We start from the raw sequence: 23188 nt of genomic DNA, 5'->3' as shown, positions 1-23188 counted from the left end.
TCCAAATGGCTCAACGGGTGGTATTAGCCTGTAAACTTAAGAACTGTGATTCAGTTTAATAAGAGAGGCATGCAATATAGACACATTAAAACTTAGGAGTTTCTTTAATGGTGCATATTGCATAATATTTGTTTTGGGTGGTAGTGAATAAATGCTAGACTTTACTGCAGGCATTAGCAGTGAGCTAAATGAATCCTTCGGTTTCTTTTAGCCATTTAATTTTTTGGTTTATTGAGCATATATAAAAACACTCTGTCCTGTTGGAAGTGCTAGCTTTTTAGGCAATGACTTGATTGGAAATGTCAACATCCTCTGTGAGGCAGTAGCTTTCCTCCTTCCCAGTTTAGGTTCTTTTCCGCCACCTAGAGGCCAACAATGGGAAGTAAAGATTAAGTATGACCATCATGAAAACACTTCTCAGTCCCAGGCAACTTCTCTGTCTGTAAGATGAGACAGTTGGTGTTTTATGTGCCATAAACCCTGTCAGTTATGTGAAGAAGTTGTCCCCTGATGAAACAGCCAAACCTAGATATAAAGAACCAACAGGACCATGTTCTAGCAAAACTGAAATTTCAATTTTGTGTTATTTTAATGTAATGACATTAAAATGTCATTTTTCTTTTAATTTGTCCATAAATTTGCAAAGTATAAGCCATATTAAACCACAAAACAGGTAGTGGACTATACTTGACCCATGTTTTGCTATCCTGTGGCTAATATAACAGTAGTGTCACAAGATACCATAATTGGGTTTTTCAAGCGGTCATGGAGTTAAAATTATACTTTATTAGAGAAGATACTTTGTACATACATTGGTTATTCTCAACTCCTACAGCAACTGAGGTTGTTTATCAGCATAGGCAGGAGACAAACCACAGCGTCAGTAAATTCCCGTGAAGCAGAGTTTGTTCCTAACTCCATGACCATGACACATAACATCGTATTCTTCAGATATTGACATTGAGTGCCTTTCAGACATTAGCCTTTCCCTAAGGATCATTTCAACACACGATTAACCCTAAAAGTATAAGACCTAAGTAAAAGAAATCAAACGATGGTACACAGAATTCCGTTTTCAAAACAGTTCTTTCTTTCCTATTTATTTCACCTTTTCAAATAATAACCAACAAAGTTGTGTGTCGTACCAGTGACAAAAAGAATTTGATTGCATTTTTCTGAAAAATCAAGATGATTACTGCTGGGGTGCCCATCTGAAAGCTTAAAAGAAGATAAAAACTGCTTTCTGGTTGAAGAAGCAGGTTATCTGGAAGCTGGGTACAAGGATTCGTGTCCCAGTGATTATAAAGAATAGTGATAACATCCATGCAAGGGGATATCTATTGTCTGTCTGTCTATCTCTCTATCATCTATCTTTCTATCATCTATCTGTCTGTCTGTCTTCCTCTCATTTTTCTATCACCTATCTATCAATCGACCGATCGATCGATTTATCTACCTACCTATCTTTCTTTCTGTCATCTATCTGTCTGTCTGTCTACCCATCCCTCCATCTTTCCAGCTGGATGAACAGAACCTATGCCTTATTTTTCCATCCTCTTTGGATCCTATTTCCGCTCTTGCAAAGCATGGGGTCGTCCTCAGTTTCCCTTCCTGTTTTTTGTCTAGCTTTTATTCCAACCTCTAAACTTTCTCTTGCTTGCTCACAGACTCGCTAGAAAGGTTGGGCTCCTTTACTCAGATTCCTGATTTCATTTGTTAACTTTTTTTTTACACTAAACTACAATTGGAAAAGGAAAAGGTGGCGCAAAGATTGCTGGCCATCCTCAGGCAAGCAGCACTGTCTACTAAATGAAGCCAGGATGACAGGTGCTGTCCTTTTATCCGCTAGCTCCCGTAAGTTGTGATTAGAAATGAATCGTGTTTCGTGAACGGAAAGGCCTTGTTTATTTCAGCACGAAAGTCACATAAACTGAGAGACAACAAGTTCTGGAACGCCAATGTGGCAAGCTTCCTCTGTGACCAACAAGAAAAAAGTTAGAGGACAAACATCTCAAAGTTCAGTGTCATCTGTGCTATTTACCCTAATGTGAGGTGATCTGTAAGGTAGCTCTGTTTGAAAGGAGAAGTAATAGCCCCGTGGTGCACATCTTTCTCTCTTGCTGTAAGGAACGCAGCATGCTCTCAGAAGTGAAGACATTCTGTGGGCTCCTCTACTAGGACCCTGGGCAGTTGCTCTGCTTAGGAGATCTGGGTTTTTTTTCAGCTTCTCCTGGCATCACTGGGTATGTCTGGCTTGCATTCCAGGGGTCTGAGAGCCAGTAAGCTGAGTCAGCAAATAAACGCTCAGTTACACCTCATTTTTCATTTTGGCAAAAACTTTATGTGAAAAGAGCCCAGTGAATGGAGAAAAATCAGCGTAAAATATTTCATCTTAATATTGGGGAATGACCGCTTAAATCCAAAGCAGTTAATAGTTCCTTGTCCCTTTGTGACAGGAGTCAGCACATCCTGGAGCTAATCTATGGCATCGTCCCACTGACAGTTTGGCAGGGCACTCAATTGTAAGCAGACATTGCTGTCATTTTAGGGATGATCTTAATGGCTATGTGATTTGGTCTGTAGGTCACGGGCAATGTTTGCATGTGCTCATCTCAAAGATAAACAGTTAAAGCCAAAGGAAAATGGGTTAGGTTCTCCAAAGGCAAATGGAAGTGTGTAAGCTTACACACCAATGGGCTCTAAGCTCATGGACACGCAAGTCTGTCCGGACAATGTCGCAACTCGCGATCATATAGTATGGCATAGACTCCAATCCTAGGCAATGTGGTAGCCTACGAGTGATGACATTTGCAGGTGCAGCTTCTAACCAGGTTGGTGGACTTTTTTCTGGGCTGTTTACACAGTCCAGGGACCTCTCATCACATCTTCCAGGCCTTAGGCTTGAATTAAACGCTGTGGACACAAGACTCTCTTCACTTTTTGCCTGTGGGAGGCATCTCTCGGAAAGGGTTCCTGTTTAGGATTTTGTGGAGAAGCTACCTCATGCTCTCCAGTGACAACTCTTTTAGTTGGTCAGACTACATAACTCATTCAACACGGTCCATAACTATGACAGCGACCAACCTGCAGACACGTGACCACAGGTCATGATCTTCTTCTGCCCATCGGTTCTCATCTCTGCCATCAAGGATCCAATGGGCCCCGCAGTCTCAGGAACATGACTGTAAGAATATGGTACTAATGGTTCACAGCCTAGGGATCAAGAATCCTGGTCTAATTTCTGGGCCAAGCCCATGGCAGAACCTGAGCATATGCTGTGAGCCTCTTATAAACTAGGCATAAAAATGCAGCCTTGACTAAGTGGGAGGCTTGCATCAATAAGAAAACACATTTCAAGGGCATGGTGATGTACAGATACTGAATTAAAAAAAAACTTTAATGTTTGCTGCTAAAATCAAACTCACAGAGTTAGCCCCCACAAACCATTGCAGTCTTGAGTCCTGAATCCATAAAGTTTGACTGCTTCATCCCTAGAAAGACTCTTCTCTATGCTTACACGACTGGCTCTTTCTCTCCCTCAGAAGCCTAACTTGGATGTTTCCTTCTGGAGTCTCGCATCTTCCTTTTGTGAGGGAAAGGCTCTATCTTCTGCACAGTCCCCCTCTGAAGCTGTGTCCTGGCCTTTGCTTCAGTGGGCCATTGCAGCTCAGCTTACCCATGGGGCCTGATTCTCTGAGGCTTTGAAAAGGCCCTGGATCCTGGAAGGTTACAAACTAGACTCCCAGATCTTGGTTTCTTCTCTCTCTCTCTTTCTCTCTCTCTCTCTCTCTCTCTCTCTCTCTCTCTCTCTCTCTCTCTCTCTCTCTCTCTCTCTCTCTGTAATTCAAAACTTAGGTTTCCTGAACTCCTTACCCGAGAGGTAGCCATGATGGAGTAAAGTGACACTCGAGGAAACGATTTTCTAAGGAAGATCATTGTCAATTTTAAAATACCTCCTGACACCCCTCACACTTGATGGTCCATGTCTGAGAGTTTGTAAATACCATGGACAGGTAAAAAAAAGTAACCTAAGCAACATTGGAGTAAAAGCAGTGATATTCTCTAAGTATGGTATGGTACTCGTTAATACATAGTTTTTCCTTTTAAAATGCTTTAACATAGACACAGTGTGGCAATCTTAGAGACCAAGGGCACAGGATACTGAGGCAGGATGATTGTGAACTTACGGGCACAGCATTTGCAACATTTGAATGGTGCTCAGAATCGGCATTTGCTCTGTTGTGTTGTATCATTGGCTTGTCTCTTTCTGGTTTGGGTATCGGATGATGGTACCCTCACAAAGAGAATTGAGAATGCTAACCTCATGAAGGGACTTGAGAATTATTTTCTCTTCTTAGGGAATTAGCCTTGTATTTGGATTTGAAAGTCTTCTTTATTGACTTTTTTTTTAAGCAAAAACAAATCAATTTCTGTTATGGCTGTAAAACTTGAGTTTTAGTAGTTTCTGTCTTTCAAGGAATTCGCCTTTGTGTATATTTTCAAATGTGTTGGTATGGCGTTGCTGGCGATACTTAGTGTGGGGTCCTGACTTGAAGCCAGCAGGCTGACTCACTACTTGTGACCTTCCTGGTCACTGAGCCTCAAAGCTACATGTGTTCTAGCAATAATGCAGATGCCCTGCGGGTTGTTATGAAACACTCACGCAGATCCAAGTGGAGAGGCAGACCACACGCTTACGGGTGATCTTCTCTTCTGGTTTGCACTTCACTGATTATCAGCTCTCAGGGACTTGGTACTTAAGCTCTTATGGACGTTATATCCAGTTAAGAAAAATGTTACCTGTAACAGAAACGCCTGTGGATCCTGCTCTTGTCTGGTGCTCCCTGCAGGACGCAAGAATTACTATGACAAGAAACAGCCCAAGAGCGAGGAAGATCACGTGGTCCCTAGTATCCTGCTTCTCAACCTTTCTCATATCTTCCCCATGGTGAGATCCATCCAGGCCAGGGATGGCAGCCATAGATTTAAAATACTCACCATAGGTAAACACTCTATCATGAGTCCTAGATGTGACATCAGAGAAACAATGCCTAGAATTGTTACCCGGAAGACATTTCCAAATGGACTCAGTTTGTTCATAGTAGCATCATCCTGAGTATATGACATTTATGCCAGCTACAAAATTGTCCCTTGGACAGAATGCTATTACAAAGCAATGTTACTTGAATATAGCAAGGGGAAAAAAATCCCAATTACAGCAAATTGGAGACTAGTGAAGACATGTATGTGCCTTTCATAACTTCAAAGGAGTAATGCAGAGCCCTGGGGACTCCGTGTAAAGTTTTCCCAAGCTTAAAAAAACAGTGTAGTGTGAAGTCTGTCAGATTAACATTTTCTCACACACACACACACATACACACACACACACACACACACACACACACACACACACACACGGAAACATGTCTAAAGTTTAAGTAAGAGACTAATGAAACAGGAAGGCCAAGTCTTGGCTGTGTTTTCTGGATGATGTAATATAGTGTAACGGGGAGGGGAGGACTGGGAGGCCGAAGTAGCAGAAACTCAAGTGTGAAAGGCAGAGCTGTGCTCAGATCGATGGGATGCCATGGAACTTGAGGGAATGTTTCTGGTAAGATTCCTTAACAGTGTTTCCACTCTGGTTCTGACTGAGCTATTCGCCTACCATGGAGAAAACTTCATAGATGGTTTCATATTGCTGCTTTCTGTGAATGTCTCAGTTGTCACTGTTTCTAGCACTGAATCCTTGATTTTAAAATTTAAGATTGAGGAGACTTTGATACCCCTCCCCATTTCCCCCTGCCATTTCTGGTTCTGAACTCCTTGATGGTTCTGCTAGTTTAAGAAGAAAGCCTGTGCCCGCTGGTGACAAGCGGTTGTCCTAGCCACTTACTTTCTTGCCACTCATTCAGACATTTCCTCGTGGTGGAGGTCTCTGCAGACTGGATCAAAACAGTGGGTGCAGCTGAGAGAATTCCTGGGGTTTCTGCTTTGCACTGAGAGGTATCCTGAGTGCCAAGCCGGTCCCTGCTCCGATCTAGACTTGGATAAGTGTCACCAAAGATTGTTGAAACCAAACTTTGCCACAGCACCAGTGGTTCCATCTGTCCATGAAACGGCATGGAAAGCTGTGAGCCATCTCTGTGCAGAACGTGTACTTGCTTAATGTAAGAGATGGATATACCTAGTCCGAAGGCTATGACAGGGCTCATGGCAGCGGCAGGAGAGTATGCATCTGGCTGAAATCTGTCCACAGCTGCAAGCGCTCTCAGTGGCTCTTTGACCTTTCCCCGATTGTATTGCCAAGATGAAAGAAATATGTTCCGATGAACAGCCTGATATCAACAGTAAGGCATAATTCCAGTGCTCATAATTCTCCACACCATCCCGGACTTCCCACTGAGAGCCAAGTCTGGGTGTCTCTCAAGGGACATTATGAAGAGACATATGTGAAGACGCATATATCCCTCTGTGAGGGAATGTAGTTCAAATTCATCTTAAACGGGACCAACAAAGACTCTCATGTGCAAGTGCCAGTGTAAGCCAAGCTGACGTCATACCCCACAGCAGTAACAAAACAACAATAGCCAGGATTTTTGGAGCACATATTATGTGCCAAATCCTGTGATTTCCCTCTCTGTATAGGACATCATGTAATCTAGAAATGACCAATAAATGACAGAGACTAACAATAGATAAACCACAGTTTTCAAACGAGCTGCTCTCTAGTTCTTAACATTTTTCTCAGTGAAGTATGTGACTTTGAGTCTTGCTATGTCTTGGCAAGAAAACTAGGGAAGGGTGTCAGGTAGAGGTTGGAGAGGTAAGGTGACAATGTGTGTGTTTTGCAGTTCATAAACATGGTTTGAATTAGATTGATAAGCCTTGATGTCAGCTGTCCAGGAAGCATGGTAAGGTATTATTTGCCTACTGGGGAATGGCTTCCAATTCCCTGTCGAGATTTGCATTATACATCCCAGCAAAAACTAGAAGAAATGCAGCATAGCCAAGACACTGGGGAGCACAGATTGACTGAAGGACTCCTCTGCATTTTGAGGATTCCCAGACTGTGGATGAAACCAAAAGTTCCCATTCAATTCCAGCTGGGAGAAATGGAAATGACCCTGAGGTATTGGCTCAGTATTAGTTTACAATATTGGTGTTGCAATATTACCTGCAAGATCAGGTAAGCAAACGATGTTGACAATGGAAATGAATACAAAGACACAGCTGGCTCTCTGAAGGGGAGCATTTTTTTTTTAAAAACATACTCTTGGTCAGAATAGCGCTTCCTTGAAAATTACTAGAATGTAAATGATATGTGGGATAACTGGGTTAGAAATTGCAGTGTGTAGCTAAATTTAGCCACAGGCGTATCGCCAGTAGGACATTATCTTCCTACTTTAATGAAACAAAGGCATAAAGAATTCGAGAAATACAGAGAGCAGATATCCGGAAGGTTTCTCTGGCCTTATGGCTACCTCTATTCTGTATTTGATGACAAACACCTCAGTGGCTTTTTGTTCAATATTCTGGAATGTCTGCTGCTCATCCTATCTTCCACCTCGTCACCAAAGCACAGGGGTCATTCCAGTAGCCTTGGACCTAGGGAAGCTTAGTCCATCTATATTCAAATGCTGAGCTAGATGATAGCCTCTCAGGTCCAGAGACTGAGAAGTCCAAGCGGAAGGGACCACAAGCTTGGCATGGGTGAGGTGTGGTGTCTGAGTTTATAAGTGGCTAACTTCTTGTCATAGCACAAGGCTTTTTTTACAAGGCCACTAAGGCCACTTTGTAAGAGTGGATGAGCTGAAGGCAAAGCCTTATTAAGAACTTTACAGAAATATGAATAGGCGGAAGAGAGAAGATCCAGGACACTTAATAAAGTAAGAAAATAAAGTTCTCAGCACCAGTGAGAGGGGGACCGAGGGGGTTGCCAAAGCCCACTTAACCAGGTCATGTATTAACCCATAATCTTCCTTTGAATCTACTGTTACTACAACTTGAAACTTGTATTTTCACTGTTTTCCTTACTGTCTAGAACATGTGGTTCCCCACATGTAGGTCAAGGCTCTTTTGGCAAGCTTCTATCTCCAGAATTATTTACATTGCATTTTATGATAGTAGCAAAATCACAGTTATGAGCTAGCAGCAACGAATATTACGGGGGGGGGGTCACCCCAACAAGAGAAAATGTTTAAAAGGGTCAAACAGTAGGAAGGTTGAGAACCACTGGTCTAGAAGAAGAAAATAGCAGAATAGTGGAATTTATCAAAGGAATGCACTCATACTAATAGTGGCACTAATAGAGGGCTCCGGAAATTTTGAGCATCAGAGTAAAAACCAAAATGCAGTATTGGATTAAAACCTAAATTACAGAGGCCGGGGAGATGGCTCTGTCAGTAAAATGCCTCCTGCACACACATGAAGACCCGAGTTCAGATTTCCAGCACCGACTTAAAATCCATGGTGGTGGCACATGTCTATAGAGCCAGCAGCGGAGGGAGAGAAGGTAATGATGATGATAAAACAAAAGAAAGAATTCTCCATGGAAAGATGGGGCAGAAATGGAGGGAGAGGCAACCGATATCTGGTGCAGCTTGAGACCCAGAATGCCACAAGAGGGAGCTCACCCCTAATGTTCTAATGATAGTCTGCCATATTTGCAGACAGGAGCATAATATAATTGTCATCAGAGAGGCGTCACCTAGCAACTGATGGAAACAGATACAGAGACCCACAGCCACACTTTAGGTAGACCTTGGAGAATCCTGCTGAAGAGGGAAAGGAAGGAGCCAAAGGGGTCAAGGACACCACTAGAAAACCTACAGAATCAATTAACCCGTACCCATAGGGACTCAGAGAAACTGAACCACCAACCAGAGAGCCTACCTGGGACTGCCCTAGGCCCCCTGCACATATAACAGTTGTGTAGCTTGGTCTTCTTATGGGATTTTTAACAGAGCAGGGCCATCTATGTTGCCTGTCTTTGGGACCCTTTCCTTCTACTGAGTTGCCTTATCTACCCTGAATAGAAGATGTACCTAGTCTTTATTGCAACTTGATATGCCAAGGCTGGTTAATAATATCCGTGGGAAGTCTTCCCTTTTCTGACGAGAAACAAAGGAGGGGTGGGGGTGAGGGCAGGGAGAAGGACTGGGAGGAAAGAGGGAGAGGAAGCTGCAGTAAGGATGTAAAGTAAATAAATAAATTAATTAATAAGTGATGATGATGATAATGACGATGATGAATTCTACACGGGACATTGAGAAGTATATACCAATCATGTCTGATCCTCATAGTAGCTCTTCAGTATTGGTTGCTAGTTTCATTCTCTAAATGAGAACGTTGAGACCTCAAAGGAGTAAAGGCCACATTTGAGATCAGATGACTGAGAGTACAGATAAGCTTTTAATCCACATCTGAATTTCTATTCTTTCCTTTTTATCCTATAGCTTTGGCTTTTGTTTGTTTGTTTGTTTCAAGTTGATTATGAGTTCATGCGAAAGCGATTGGATCTGAGGTATGCTTTTAAATTGAGTTATTAAGTAAACTAGGCATCACTTGAATCTTCATGCTTTAAGAATAAAGCCTCATTTATTGCTTTTGCCCTTTGGTATCAGGTAAGGGGAACACGGGCAGGGAATGGAAGAAAATGAAACTGTGTTTCTTCTTAAATGGGTGGTGGTTCTTCCGCCTAATTTGTTCTACATCCTTCTTCTTCCCTGGGCATGAATAATTGAATCCACAAGGTAATCGTTGGCAGCTGTCATACGCACTGCCTTTACCCCTCCCAACATAATTACATCAATACAAAGCCTGTACACCTGGGTGGGAATGTGCCGGGTGAGTGCACAGCCAACCACACAGGACTTAGAGGGCTAAAGACAGGTTTATAATTTACAGCAACAAAGAGAAGGCTGGAGATCATCCCAGAGCGGTGTCTCTCAGGCAAATGAAGGAAGAGGAAACTCACACCTTGTGACTGGTCACCACCTGTAAAGCATTCTTAGTTTAGGTCATGCTTCGTATTTTACAAGTTTAACAACCAGCAAACAGGGGTGTCTGGGGACGGGGGATCTGGTGCTTGCATGATAAACTTTATTCTAGGTCCCTTAAAAAAGCAAAGATGCATGAAATATTTAAAAAGGCATCATCACACGCTAATGCCAGCTACTCTCTGGCCCTGGCGGTCTCCCCACCTCCATGGCTAGTCCCATGCAGTGACCACCCATCTGATGGTTCTTTTGTTGGGGATTTTGCTCACATCCCCAGCCATCTGTCCCCTGTGGTTAGCTGTCACAGATCCCCCTCCGCAACCCACACCCCCTGTAATCCAGTAAAATCAAAACTCTAGAGACTTGTAATTTATCAGTCAGATTTATATCAGTAAATTCTCACCCCATAAAATGCCCTCATAATGAACTCAGAGCCAATTGATATTGGTATAAACTGCCCACCTAGACAAATCATCCTGTAATTATCCATCCCTTTAAGATCTTCAAAACTACCTGTGGCTGTTTAAAGCCACTAGGAGTCTGGATCGTCTTTCTCTTCCTCTGTCTTGCTTCCTTCCTCTGTCTCTCTGTACTCATCTCTAAAATTCTCAACCCGCCTTCCTTTTTCCATTGCCCAATCACAGGCTCTCACCTGCATATAGGGAACCACGGGGGCGTCTGCACTGAATCTGGTCTCCCTCCTGCAGCCTGGATGCTATGCTAATGTCTCTCCCCCACTGCTTCTCCTCCTCCTCCTCCATTCAGTTTCCTGCTGATTTCAACCAAGAGGCAGGAAGTTGAGCTGAGACTACCAGTCCAACCTATTTTCTTTGTAGAGTTATTTGGCCCAAAATTAAACATTTCGTGCTAGTTGGGGAGAGTGTTCTTCCTGGCTTCATTAGAAGATTTAACACTTGCCTTAGATTTTTATCCTCTCATTACACACTTGCTCATTCTAGTGAGCTAACGCTTACTTAATTAAAGAATATGGCTTCCCATGAGAGACTGGGTCATGAAGAACTCTGGACTCTTGAGAAGGAAAAGGTTAAATTGAAAGTGTAGTGTCTTGCCTTCATACCACCAGCACGGCTACTCTACACACACACACACACACACACACACACACACACACACACACACACACACACACGGTTATGCAGACTTTGAAGCCCTTGGTGTGGCTGGTGGGAATGAAAATGGCACAGCCATTTTGGAAAATTGTATTCTAAGTCCTCAAAGGGGCGCACACAGCACTACCACGTGATCTAGTGGTTCCACGTCAAGTTTGAAACTTAACAGAATTGAAAGCAGATTGCCTTAATCATGACAGAATCTAGCTACACAGACCAAGACGTAGAAGGGTGGCTTCTAGGAATTGAGGAAGAGACAACAGAGTTTAAGATTTACATGATGAAAATATTCTGGGTATTAATTGCACGAGAATATTAATTTGTGCTTCTAGACAGGGTCTGTAAACACAGTTAACATGGGAATTGCAGTTACCTCTGAAACATGGGTGTGGACACAGAGCTACATGTTTCTTGCCTGTGCCTTCCTTGGCCCTCGAGGGGACCGAGCAGATGTCTGAGTGAACGTGGAAACAGGAGGTAGCTCATCTATAAATCCGCCAACGTGTGCAAGTGAAGAGAAAGCCAGCATCCTGATAGGTCAGCATCGGTGTGTTGTCAGATGCTGGAGTGCTTCAGGGGAGGGGAGGAAAATAACGGCTCTGTGGGATAAGGAGACATCTGGAATGAGGCCTTGCAGAGCATGAGGACCAGCTGCAAGGATTCTGGGGCCTCAGGAGGAAGGCTGATCCAAAGGATCTGATGAGAGAGACTGATTGCTCCTGTGTTTCCTCCGACATCACAGAGAGTAAATGAGTTTTGTGCAAAGTGATCCGAGCTGTTGTGAGATCTTGAAAGGATCAACCAGGTGGCCTCACTTTGTCACGGGTGGGTATTGGAATCTGTCACTCTGCCTGTATCATAAACTAGGCGAATTAGTTTTTCATGACCAGAACAGAATGTCCAAAATATTCTAATTATTTTTTTTTTCTGAGGAAAAGGGGAATGTGTTGGTTACAGTTCCAAAGATGGGAGGCATGGTGTCAGCTATGGCTTGGCTCCAGAGGACCTGATGGTTGATGTCACCACCATATGTCAGAGAGATTACATCAGTAAACAAGAAGCCAGAGAGGGACGGAGGCTCGCACAATGCCATCTGAATGGCGCTCAGCTTTTAAAGGTTCTACCTCCGAATACCATCACACTATAAGACCCAATATCACAACGCACGAAACTCTAAGGAACAAGACACCCCCAATCCATAATTTTCAGGCTCTCAGACATTCTTCAGCAGTGCTAACCCTTAACACACACATTTACTTACTGATTCATGCAGATGGTGGAGTGCAAGATTCTTGTTAGCATGCAGAAAGGCAGTAGATATCTAGATGCATGCTAGATAAATGACAGGAGGCTCACAGAAAGCTGTGTTATATATTTATTTGGCATTTTTATTTTCCAAACCAAAATGATGAAAGTCATGGATGTAGGGCCCTAAATACCAGTGATATTTCTCTAAATAGTGCTTTGGGGAATCCTTAACATCCTTCTTTCCTTCCTTCCTCCCTCCTCCCTTCCTCTCTTCTTCCTTCCTTTCTCTCTTCCTTTCTTTTTTTTTTTTAAAAAAGAGAGATGTTAGCATCCCTTAGCCTCTACTCCTCCAACAACCATCACCACTTCCATGCTGTGACTTATTCTTTGTGTCTTAATTCAGTTAAACAAACATGGCACACAAAACCTTCCTTTCATGAGCTATGTCCTGAAGACAAGTTGACAAGAAATTAGAATTTGACTCCATAGCAAAACAGAACCCACAAACTAAACACAGAAATGCAAGTTCTGACTACAAATGAAATTGTTTTGTGATATGGTGGAATTTGACTGTGGAGACACAGGCAGTCCTGGGAGTACTAGTGGGGTAAGGTCAGGCTCAGCAACACTCAGTGATGTGTCAGTAGAGAGATGCTGTCATCTCCGTCTTCCCATCCCAACCTCAAAACCTGTCGTAATTTTTCAACTTCCTCAGGATCTCTCTTCTCTAACCTACCTGTCTCATCGCTTATGGACTAACTGCCCACACCATGCATTCTTCCTCTCATAGCCTTTCCCTCTTGACACACAAACACAGAAAGGACTTTACAGCACCTTCCACTGGAGCACCTGGCTAAGTTTCTGAATGCATGTTCTGTGCAGACACTCTTCTTTTGATTGTCAGTATCTAGATGAACCCTGGAAAAGGAAAGGCTGAGCAGATGATCTAATGGCTGGATACTGCATAGACTTCTAGAATTCCAAAACTAGAAAGGATGCAAAATTTCAACTACAAATGTCCCATCTAACATGCAAACATTTACTACAGTATACCATTCTCTCTCCCCCACCCTTCTCCCTTCCCCTTCCCTTCTCTTTCCCCCCCTCCCCTTCCCCCCTTGTGTGTGTGTGTGTGTGTGTGTGTGTGTGTGTGTGTGTGTGAGAGAGAGAGAGAGAGAGAGAGAGAGAGAGAGAGAGAGAGAGAGAATAGGTCTTACACTATCAACTCTGTTAAAAAGATATTCTAATAATGGACAATTCATGGATAGTCTGTAGCCATATTTTGTAGTTTGAGTTTGATATGGCCTTAAAAGACTCATATGTTTAAATATTTGGTCTCCAGCTGGTGGCAATATTTTAAGAAGTTATAGAACCATTAGGACATGTGATAACTAGAGGTAAGAGTTCTTTCCCAGGCCCACTCCTGGCTAGGGCTCACTGCTCTTGATCCACTGTGATATGAAGGCTTATGGCCACCCATGCCCTCCCTTGGCATGCATTTCCAACAAAAAAGCAAAAAAACTCTGAAACATAACCCACAATAAACCCTTCCTCCCATGAGTTGCTTCTGTAAGGTTTTGTCACAGTGAGGAGAACAGTAAGAGAAACCATTTTGGTAGCTTCTTGTATGCACAATTTAAGCTTAGCCCTCACTAGCTTACAAATAAATGAGACTCAGACTATGGTTACTTTATTTGGCTTCTAATTGCAGTCCTGGCTACCTCCCCAGTGATGTACCCCAGACACTCGATGTTTCTCCTAGCTATGTGCTTATGGTTCCTTTCCCCTACATGGTGGCTTGCTCCTTCTCTCTGTCCTCCAGCCTGGTCACTCCAAACCCATCTGCCTGTAATCCCTCCAGTAATTGGCTGTAGCTATTTTAACCATTAGTTTTAAATCAAGGAGCACAACAAAAGCTTTTAGACATGAGAAGTAGACCTAAACCTTCAGGTATAGAATTTAGCGTTGCAATACATAGCAATAGAGCAAACCTCAACATCTTCTGCCCATTTGGTGAGGACCAAGCGCTGCCGATCAAACTGTGAGTCTGAGTCTTCAGCATTGATGTGGAAATGTGCAAATTCAGTCTGCACTAAGTCACAGTATTGTTTGGAAAGGATGAAGTACTGATTATGATATGGCATGGTTTCTTTTTGTGATCACCTGTGGGGAGTCCCTGTTGAATTTCTGATGGAGCCAAACTATGTCTAAGCTAAGGATGATGGGGCCTCTTCTAGTTGAAGGGTGGGGCCTCAGAAATTGAAATGTCCTGTTCCCATTAACCCCAAGGTATCCAGGTTATCTGAAGAGCTTTTCATTCTGTGTACTCCATACAGAAATCGCCATTGTCATCTAGAGCTGCAGAAATGTTTTGGTCTTTATACATTTGATTTTACCTTCAAATGACATGTGTTAATTGTACAAGGTTAATGTATTCAGACATTTCTTTTTGGACATATTATTTTTCTCTTAATTAGTATGTTTGAATTTACATATTAATATAATACAGAATGATCTTTCCGTATGTTTTTATTTAAAACTTAATTTCAATAGAATTACAAATTTCTCACTGTGTTTAAGAAAAAGAGACCTATAATAAAGCAACTTTATTGTAGGAACTGCTAATCCATTTTGCATCTGCAACACTGAAGAGGGTTTTGCTTCTTTGGTTTTTTTTTTTAAATCAAAGTTCATTTACACGTCCCCTCATTGTTATAGAAAATACAGCACTGGGTGCTTTTATAAGCGAGGAATGTGTGGCATTCGATGATCTTACACCTGAATGGAGTGTGCTAATTCCCAGGAAATGACACATTCTGGGAAGGTGTTGCATGTTGGAGCCTGAGGCCGGAAGATTTCTACCTCTTCAAGGCCAGTCTATGTAGGGAGTTCCAGGCCACCAAGGCTATATAGTGATACCTATTTGAAAAAAGAAGGAAAAGGAAGAGGAGGGGGAAGAGAGGGAAGAGGAGGAAAAGGAGAAAAAGATGAAGAGGAGAAAGAGGGTGAGGAAAGGAAGTAAATTCTTTTAGAAACAGAAAAATCAGGGGTCTGGAGAGACGGCTCAGTGGTTAAGAGCATTGGCTGCTCTTGCAGAGGACCCCATTTTGATACCTAGCTCTCATATGCCTCCCAACTGTCTGTAAGTTCAATCTCAGGAGATCCAAAACCCTGTTTTACCCTCCCTTGGTATCCCACATATATGCAAGTAAAGCACCTTACACATAAATAAACAAATGTTTTAAAAGAATCAGCACAAACAATAGAAAGAGGTGAATCTCTTACATGTGTCGAAGTTTGATCATTTATTAGCATCCTTTTGAAAGAAAACCACATGGCAAATTCATGTTCAACATTCCTGAACAAATTATATTCTGCACATGTTCCCATTATGTAATCAGGAACATTCAGGATACATGGTAGAAATTAGCTTTTAAAATAAATCATTTCTAATAAGTTATTAATCACCAAGCTTTGAAAAACTCAAATTACCCATAAATGAAATTTGACAGAGATAAACTTCACAGAAATTCTACTATGTCATATTTAGCTTTCATTTGAGAGCTGTAGAACTCTGACCAAGTTCAATATTTGCTCCCATAATATAGGAATTCATGCCAAGTCTGACCTAAAATGAAATATTTGCTCATTTAGTTGGCTCCATTCACATATTATCACATATTTGTCATTTCAATAATTTCCTGATTTTGATAGGGCTGATTTTCAACTAAAATATAAAATTTTAAAGTGCATGTGAAGATTTAATACAATCTACATTTTGCATCAGCATAGACAGCTAAAGGCTGTAATCAACAGAAGCTTTTCTCAGGAACTGTATTTTCAATCCTTAAAACTTTTTCCTTCTTCTCTCCCTCCCTCTGTTCTTCTCCCCATTCCCTTTGAAGTTTTGTTTGTATGGATATTTTTGCCCCACATCCATGCAATACCCATGGAAGCCAGAAGAGGGCATTGAATGCCCTAGAGCTAGAGTTACAGACACTTGTGAGCTGCCATGTGGGTACTGGGAATTGAACCCAGGTCCTCTGGAAGAGCAGTCAGCGCTCTTAACCACTGAGCCACCTCTCTAGTTCCCTTTCCTTCTTCATTAGCAGAAATGTTACTATCCTTTAGTCTCTACTTTTCCCATAACTATGAATACCTAGTTCGTGGTGTACTTGATCCAATCGAATGTGCTTGCATGTAAACTCTTTTCTATGCTAGGCATGTCCAGAAGGCGGGATGAGTAGATACATTCCCTGTTCAGAAGAACTTAAATGGGCAGAGAAACAAACCAATGAAACAAGAGCAATAAAAATTCAAGTTGTGGTACACATAAAATTGTTGTGGGGCAGAAGGAAAATACTTTGGAGACGTGGGAAACCCTGAGGGCACCAAAGAGAGAAAATGAGACACGAGACTTGGTAATATCAAGTAGTAAGATGGAGACTTTGATGTCTCTTTAACGTGTTTGAGCTTCTTCCCAGCCCAGCTGCTCAACCTGGCAAAATCCTGAATCCTTCAGGATTTCTCTACTCCCTCCTACTATCTAACCTATAACTGTGTGTGTATATTATATGTCTCAGTATACATTATGCAATTTTTTAGCTGTGTATCTACCCTCTGGTGTGTTAACTTGTCACAGTTGACTGCAGCTATCCGCATTTCTTTGTTTTTGAACAGGTTGTTTGGAATCAAATCCGTTATTCAAACAGACTGCTCCAGCACCTGGAAGATCATAGTAAACCCAGACCTGTCCTGGTATCACCATGCCAACCCCATCCTCCTGCTGGTGATGTACTACACGCTGGCCACGCTGATCCGCATTTGGTTGCAAGAGCCTCTTGTAAGGACCTGGAAATGTTTCGCGATCTTATCTTCAAAGTACCTAGAATCTCTAGGAGAGGTGGTTACAGCAAAATGGTAGTGTTCTACACACATTGGTATAATTCTGCAAATACTGAGCGAATGCAAATTCTCTCTGCGCAGATGCCAGCCAGCTCCCCACTGGCACCTGTGTGAGCTGCTACAAGTGGCAGTGGGTAGTAACAATGGAAGGTTAGGTTTTATTGGGCACTCACTAAGCCAAAAGGCAGTATGCCGGCTGTTTTCGTGCATCCTTCTTTCCACCCTTAAAATACAGAAGAATGAATATTGTGCTTGTCTCATAGGTGAGGGGAATGAAGCATGAGAGATGCGTGTTCTGGAATCACACACTTACTGAATGATTCAGATTGGATTCAAGCCCATCTTTGATAGCAGTGTTAGTCTTAGAGACCATACAGCCCTCTGTCTCAATATTCTCTGACACCCCAGTGACTGAGGACAGACATCATAAAATCTCAACTCCCATGGCTTCCACTGTGAGACATGGAGACTGGGACATTCCACCCAAGAACATGGGACACTGGATTGTTCCATATAAGAATACTGACAAGATCATGACCCTTGGAACAGGAAGGCCAATGCCTGTGCATTTTCCCATTCTTCTCTGTCCTCTGTCCACTTGTCTCCTAGATGGATGGACAAGGTTGCAAGGCAAGGGGTTGGTGCATGTAAGAGATGCCTTTCTCCTTTCCGTCTGCAGGGAGCACTGTTCATGCCTGCTGAACTCAGGCCAAAATGCAACCTCATTGGAAATGCTGCTAGCTTTTGGGCCTGGGAACAGTTTTCCCTTTTCTCTTTCCTGCATTTATTGTCACGGAATAGGCTAGAACTACATGTCACCAGTTTCAGGAGACACATCTTGAAGGCCAAAAGTTTAATGTACTAACTTGGGGGCCAGTATGAAGTAAGATAACACTAGAAAAGGCCCATACTCATTGAAGCTATCCATTCTATAAGAAAAATAAACAGCCCCCCCCTAAAGTAAATGCGATTCAAATTAAACAGTGTCGATGAAATTGGATACATGCCTCCCTCATCCTTGGCAGAAGAGAAGGGAGAATCTCTCTTCTTCCTGCATGGCACTCTGTTCCCATGTCACCCATGGAGGGTACCAGTGACTAAGACTAGAGTCTCAGATCTCATCCTTGTTAGAGCCCTCTGTGTGGGTGTCTTCCTCTCGGGCCCCAATAGATGGATACAAAGTAACAAATTGTATCCATGAGGTCAGAAGGGGCAAATCATCTTGTGTTACATCTTTCTCCAATTCATTTTTTAAAGATTTTTTTATTATATATAAGTACACTGTAGCTGACTTCAGACACACCAGAAGAGGGCATCGGATCTCATTACAGATGGTTGTGAGCCACCATGTGGTTGCTGGGAAGAAGTCAGTCCTCTTAACCACTGAGCCATCTCTCCAGCCCTCTCCAAATCTTTTTTCAAATTGGCCTCAATAATAAAATACTTTAAGATTTGTATTATGTTAGTTTCCTACACACACACACACACACACACACACACACACCGCACATACATGGGAAGCCTTACATGTGGGGTGTGTGTGTGTGTGTGTGTGTGTGTGTGTTTGTGTGTGTGTGTGTGTGTGTGTGTGTGTGTGTGTGTGTGTGTGTGTGTGTGTGTAATTTCTAGTGTGCTTAGCTTTCCCCATGGCATTCCATGTAGACATCCAGGTAATGCAGTAGCATGGTGACTGCTCTGTGATTTCTTCAGGCTTGTGGGATGCTCTAGCGTCACGAACATCTCTGGAGCTGGGAAAGTAAAGACAGCTGGGGAGGGAGGCAATCTGAGCTACAGGCTCTGCAGGCAACAATGGGATTAAGGCCGGTTCCTGTAGGGGCAAGTAGAATATGGAACTTAGGTATGAAGCCTTTCAATCTGCAATTTAAATAGGCAGGGGCAGAAAAGTGTATTACTGAAGCTATGTGAGAAGACAGGAGGCTATTCACACCATAGTTTCAGAAGCTCTGGCACATTCAGTGAAGAATGCCAGCCATCAAATGTGAATGCAGAGGTGAAAGTCAATCAAATATGTCCGAAGTGGGTGGGGGCTAGGAAAAGGAGGAAGAGGTCATACTAAGAGTTAAATACCGGAAGGATGTTGGAAAGGCATCTCCGTGAATTCTGTGTCTCATTACTATGTGAGGGCTCCCGATAAATTGGTTAAATACCTCATCACACAACAGGGATACTCCCCAGTGGACCCAGCATCACTTGAAAATACTCTTAGTCAAGAACGCATTTAAAATGCTCCCGACCTGCTGACCATCATAACTGATCATAACCTGCTTTAAAAGCATACTCAGCCCGCGGTTGCCAAAGTCATATATTGCAAAGGCTCCTCTATAATAGTGAATATTGTGTGCCAGTTACAGTACATTGAATGTTAAAAACAGAACGTGTGCGTGAGTGTTCCCCTTTAAACAGCAGGTTATTGTGAGTTAAAGTACCATTTCTACTCAATGCTTATCACTTCCAACCATTGAGAAGCGAAGAATGGCTATGTTGACTCATCGTAAGTTGGGATTGCCTGGCCTCTGGGGGGATAGGGTATTTCCCTTGGGTCCTCTGCTGCACACTGGAGCCAAGATTGGGCAGTGAGCCCAGATCCACACTTTCTACTCTAACTAATTCCCTTTTTACGGGAACACCTTTGTTGAAAGGACATCTGCGTCCACTCTGTAGATCTTGCCTCATTACTGTGTGAGAGCTCTGGAGAGATTGCTTTTAACTAAATATTGCCTGCTGTGCATGATGAAACATGTTTGTGAGCCTTCACTCTGGCACTCCGGAGTCTGAGTCAAGAGAATTGTGAATTTTAGACCTGCCTAGGCTATGTAGCAAATCCTGGCTTAAAAAAAAAAAAGTTTTAATGAAAGATTCGCCAGTGAGAGGCTTATACTATTAACTGTGTACCCCTTTAGAAGTGCTTGCCCTTAGAACCAACAGTTATGCTGCTATTTTCTGCTGCAGAATACCTATTAAGAAGCCATTGATGCTTGACATCTGTAACACGGGAAGCCTTAAGAGAATCAAGCTACATTCCACAGTGGTGATCATATAGCGTTTCATTATTTTAGGAGTGTACTGATCAAATCCCATCTGTGGCATACCCTAAGTTTGAAAAGATGGGACCAAGTGCGATGGTTTGTGGATCTGCTTAGGGGAGCACAGCTGCTCCCATGATTCTGTGTTTCAGGTGCCGGAGGAGATGTCGAAGGAAGAGGAGGGTGCACTGGATGGCTGCTCCAATCAGAACACAGCAGAGAGGAGGCGGAGCCTGTGGTATGCAACCCAGTACCCAACAGATGAGAGAAAAGTAAGGCACAGAAAAAAGAATGCTCGCTTCCCCATTTAGTTTTCCATGCCCATGTTGTGTTGTTGAAAGTGGGGTTTAATACGAGTGGTCAGATCTCGTTGCTTCTGACTTGTAGAAATAATTTGATTTAGGGGTCCAAAACCCTCCGCCACAGCCAAACCCGGGGATTCTAAAGGAAGTACCTGCTCCCACAAGACCCCAGAAAAGAATAATTTTATATATCAATCACCTTGACTAAAAACCAAAAAAAATTGATTTTTTTAAATTTAAAATATTTAAGACAAAGATCAGTAAATAAACTGTTGGCACTGAGAGAGAGTAGTTTCAAGATAGACTACTCGGCCGCAGGGTTGTTCACTGTGTTGAGTGACTCCATGACTCATGGTGGTCACTCTGTAACTGACTGGGGAAGACCCAGACCCTCTCTGAATGTGGTTATGGGCCCTTTGATTTTTTAGGCTCTGACAGGGAGACCATTAGCTCACATAAGTTGCATGTAATAGATCACTATTGCCAGTCAGTGTGAAGTCATTTTGGTTGATGCCATGTGGACTTAAGAGCCTGTTTGCAAAGCCATCAAGACAAATGTTCTTTTCCTAGATGGAGCCCGCAAGTCACACCCAGCGTTTTAGAGAACCAAGAAGGAGACCCTGATACATTCAATGGCAGACGAGTTTCTTTAAGACAATATAGCCCTGGTCTCAGTGTCACTGTCTTGTACTAAGAGGGACAGGGTGGGTGGGTGAGGGAGCTACTGTGAGGAAGGACAGAACCTTGGGGCAGGTGGGTTGCATCACAGCGTAGGTGCAGTGCCTCAGGACACAGGAGGTACACCATGGGACAGACATCATGCCCAAGATACCCGAGGGTTTTCCCTTGTCCCACTAGGTGCTCTCTTGTACATTTCTCCAACTATAGTGACAGGATCGTTCAACCATGTGCAAATTATGTCCCAGGGAGCTCTGAGGGTTCCAAGACCCTGTCAGTGGTTACAGTTGAAGTCTTGAAGACCTTTGCCCAATGGCTAAGAGGCTATGGTGCTCAAGTGCAAAGGAAAGCTAAGACCCCAAACATAATGATTGAAGACACAACAGCAACAACTTCACACCACTACACCACCATCGCCACACCACCAGCATCAGTACCACTACACCATACCACCACTACACTACCACCACCTCCACCATCATCACCACAACCAATGTTGGGTCCACACAGGAAGCAGAATAAAAGCCAGTTTCCCTTGAGAGCATTCTTGACGAACCATGATGAACAGGAGCCAAAAACAGCATGACCATGATCCACATGCTGGACATTTCTCCCATGAGGTCATTTCAATGACCTCAAAAATTCTTACAACCTATGACATAGCATGACAGTCTCACAGCAGAAAACATGGCCCATGTATTAAGGTCACACTGTTGAAATCTCCCTAGTGAACCCCAAACGTACAGTGTTTACAGATTCCACAAGAGGTACAATCACATGTCTGGCTGTCATATCCACATCCACTCCTTGCTGACTCCCTCAGAACCATCTCTGGCCCTCCAAGCTCCATTCATAGCAAGTGTCCCTTATACCATATTTTTGCAGTACCTTTTGTGTTTTTAGGTATATAAATGATCTTTGTGTTCACACCGGGGTTAGTCTTCCGTGCGGTAGCATGCTGTAAAGTTTGTAGCTTAGGAGTAGTAAGCTATGCCCTACAATCTGAGAGTGGATCAAGCTGTGCCTTAGGGCTTAGCGTATTTCTAGGATCACACAAAAGTGGGATTGCCTAATGAAGCAGTTCTCAGAATATTCCTAGTCATCAAACAGCACATGACTATGTTAATTTTCTTAAATATGCACTTTGGACAACGTTCCCCCTTATCATTCTGCATGACAGAGCAGAACATCTGAATGGCATGTCATATACAAAGTCTGGCAAAGTCCTGACGAGAAACACAGAGTATCCTAAAGTCACTGTAGGGCAGAGCACTGTGTCCACAAATGTGTTTATAATCTCATAGCTCATGATTGCATATTTGTTTGTATAACTGAACATCAGAGTTGGGAAATGGTTATGATGAACGGAGGGCATACATTTCAGTGACTGCTGTGTTTTGCATGGCACTTCTAACATACCTAGTATGCAGCTAGTTAGAGGCTGGGTTTACATATAGCAAAGTGTACCAGTGCAGACGTACTTCTAACTGCTTCTAGCTTATCAATTAACATGCTGTCCCACCTTGCTTTTTGCAGCTTTTATCCATGACCCAAGATGACTACAAACCATCTGATGTTAGTATACCCTTAGACTTTTCATTTATGCTTATGTAAGTGACTTAAAAGTGACAGAGTTAGATCCTTTGAGTATATTTGAGTTATCGGGAAATTCCCTGTGAATTTTTCAATTCTTTTCACAGAAATTTTACTGGCTTTACTACTCTAAAAATCTGACTAAAGTATGAGATGAAATGTAACATACAAAATACATTTATACTGTGGAAAAGCCCTGTTCGAAGCACTGTTCTTTGTGTGTCTGTGTACACACATGCATATGTGTACTTGTTTGTGTGTGTATGGGGTGCACACATATGTACACATTG

At 42.7% G+C, this 23188-nt stretch overlaps 1 protein-coding gene across 3 annotated transcripts in view; it reads left to right on the top strand.

Annotated features, from left to right (window-relative positions):
- Positions 1-23188, top strand: part of Piezo2 (piezo type mechanosensitive ion channel component 2) — a 367176-nt gene that overhangs the window by 242345 nt on the left and 101643 nt on the right. For all 3 annotated transcript variants that reach the window (XM_032885463.1, XM_032885461.1, XM_032885462.1), the window contains exons 8-10: positions 17057-17219; positions 20478-20597; positions 22842-22880. In XM_032885463.1, coding sequence (XP_032741354.1) covers positions 17057-17219; positions 20478-20597; positions 22842-22880 — 322 coding nt within the window. The remainder of the gene's footprint in view (positions 1-17056; positions 17220-20477; positions 20598-22841; positions 22881-23188) is intronic.

The sequence above is a fragment of the Rattus rattus genome, chromosome 15, assembly GCF_011064425.1.
Source record: "Rattus rattus isolate New Zealand chromosome 15, Rrattus_CSIRO_v1, whole genome shotgun sequence".
Taxonomy (NCBI): Eukaryota; Metazoa; Chordata; class Mammalia; order Rodentia; family Muridae; genus Rattus; species Rattus rattus.
Note: the sequence above shows the minus strand (reverse complement) of the source record. Positions and strands in the feature narration are given on the sequence as shown.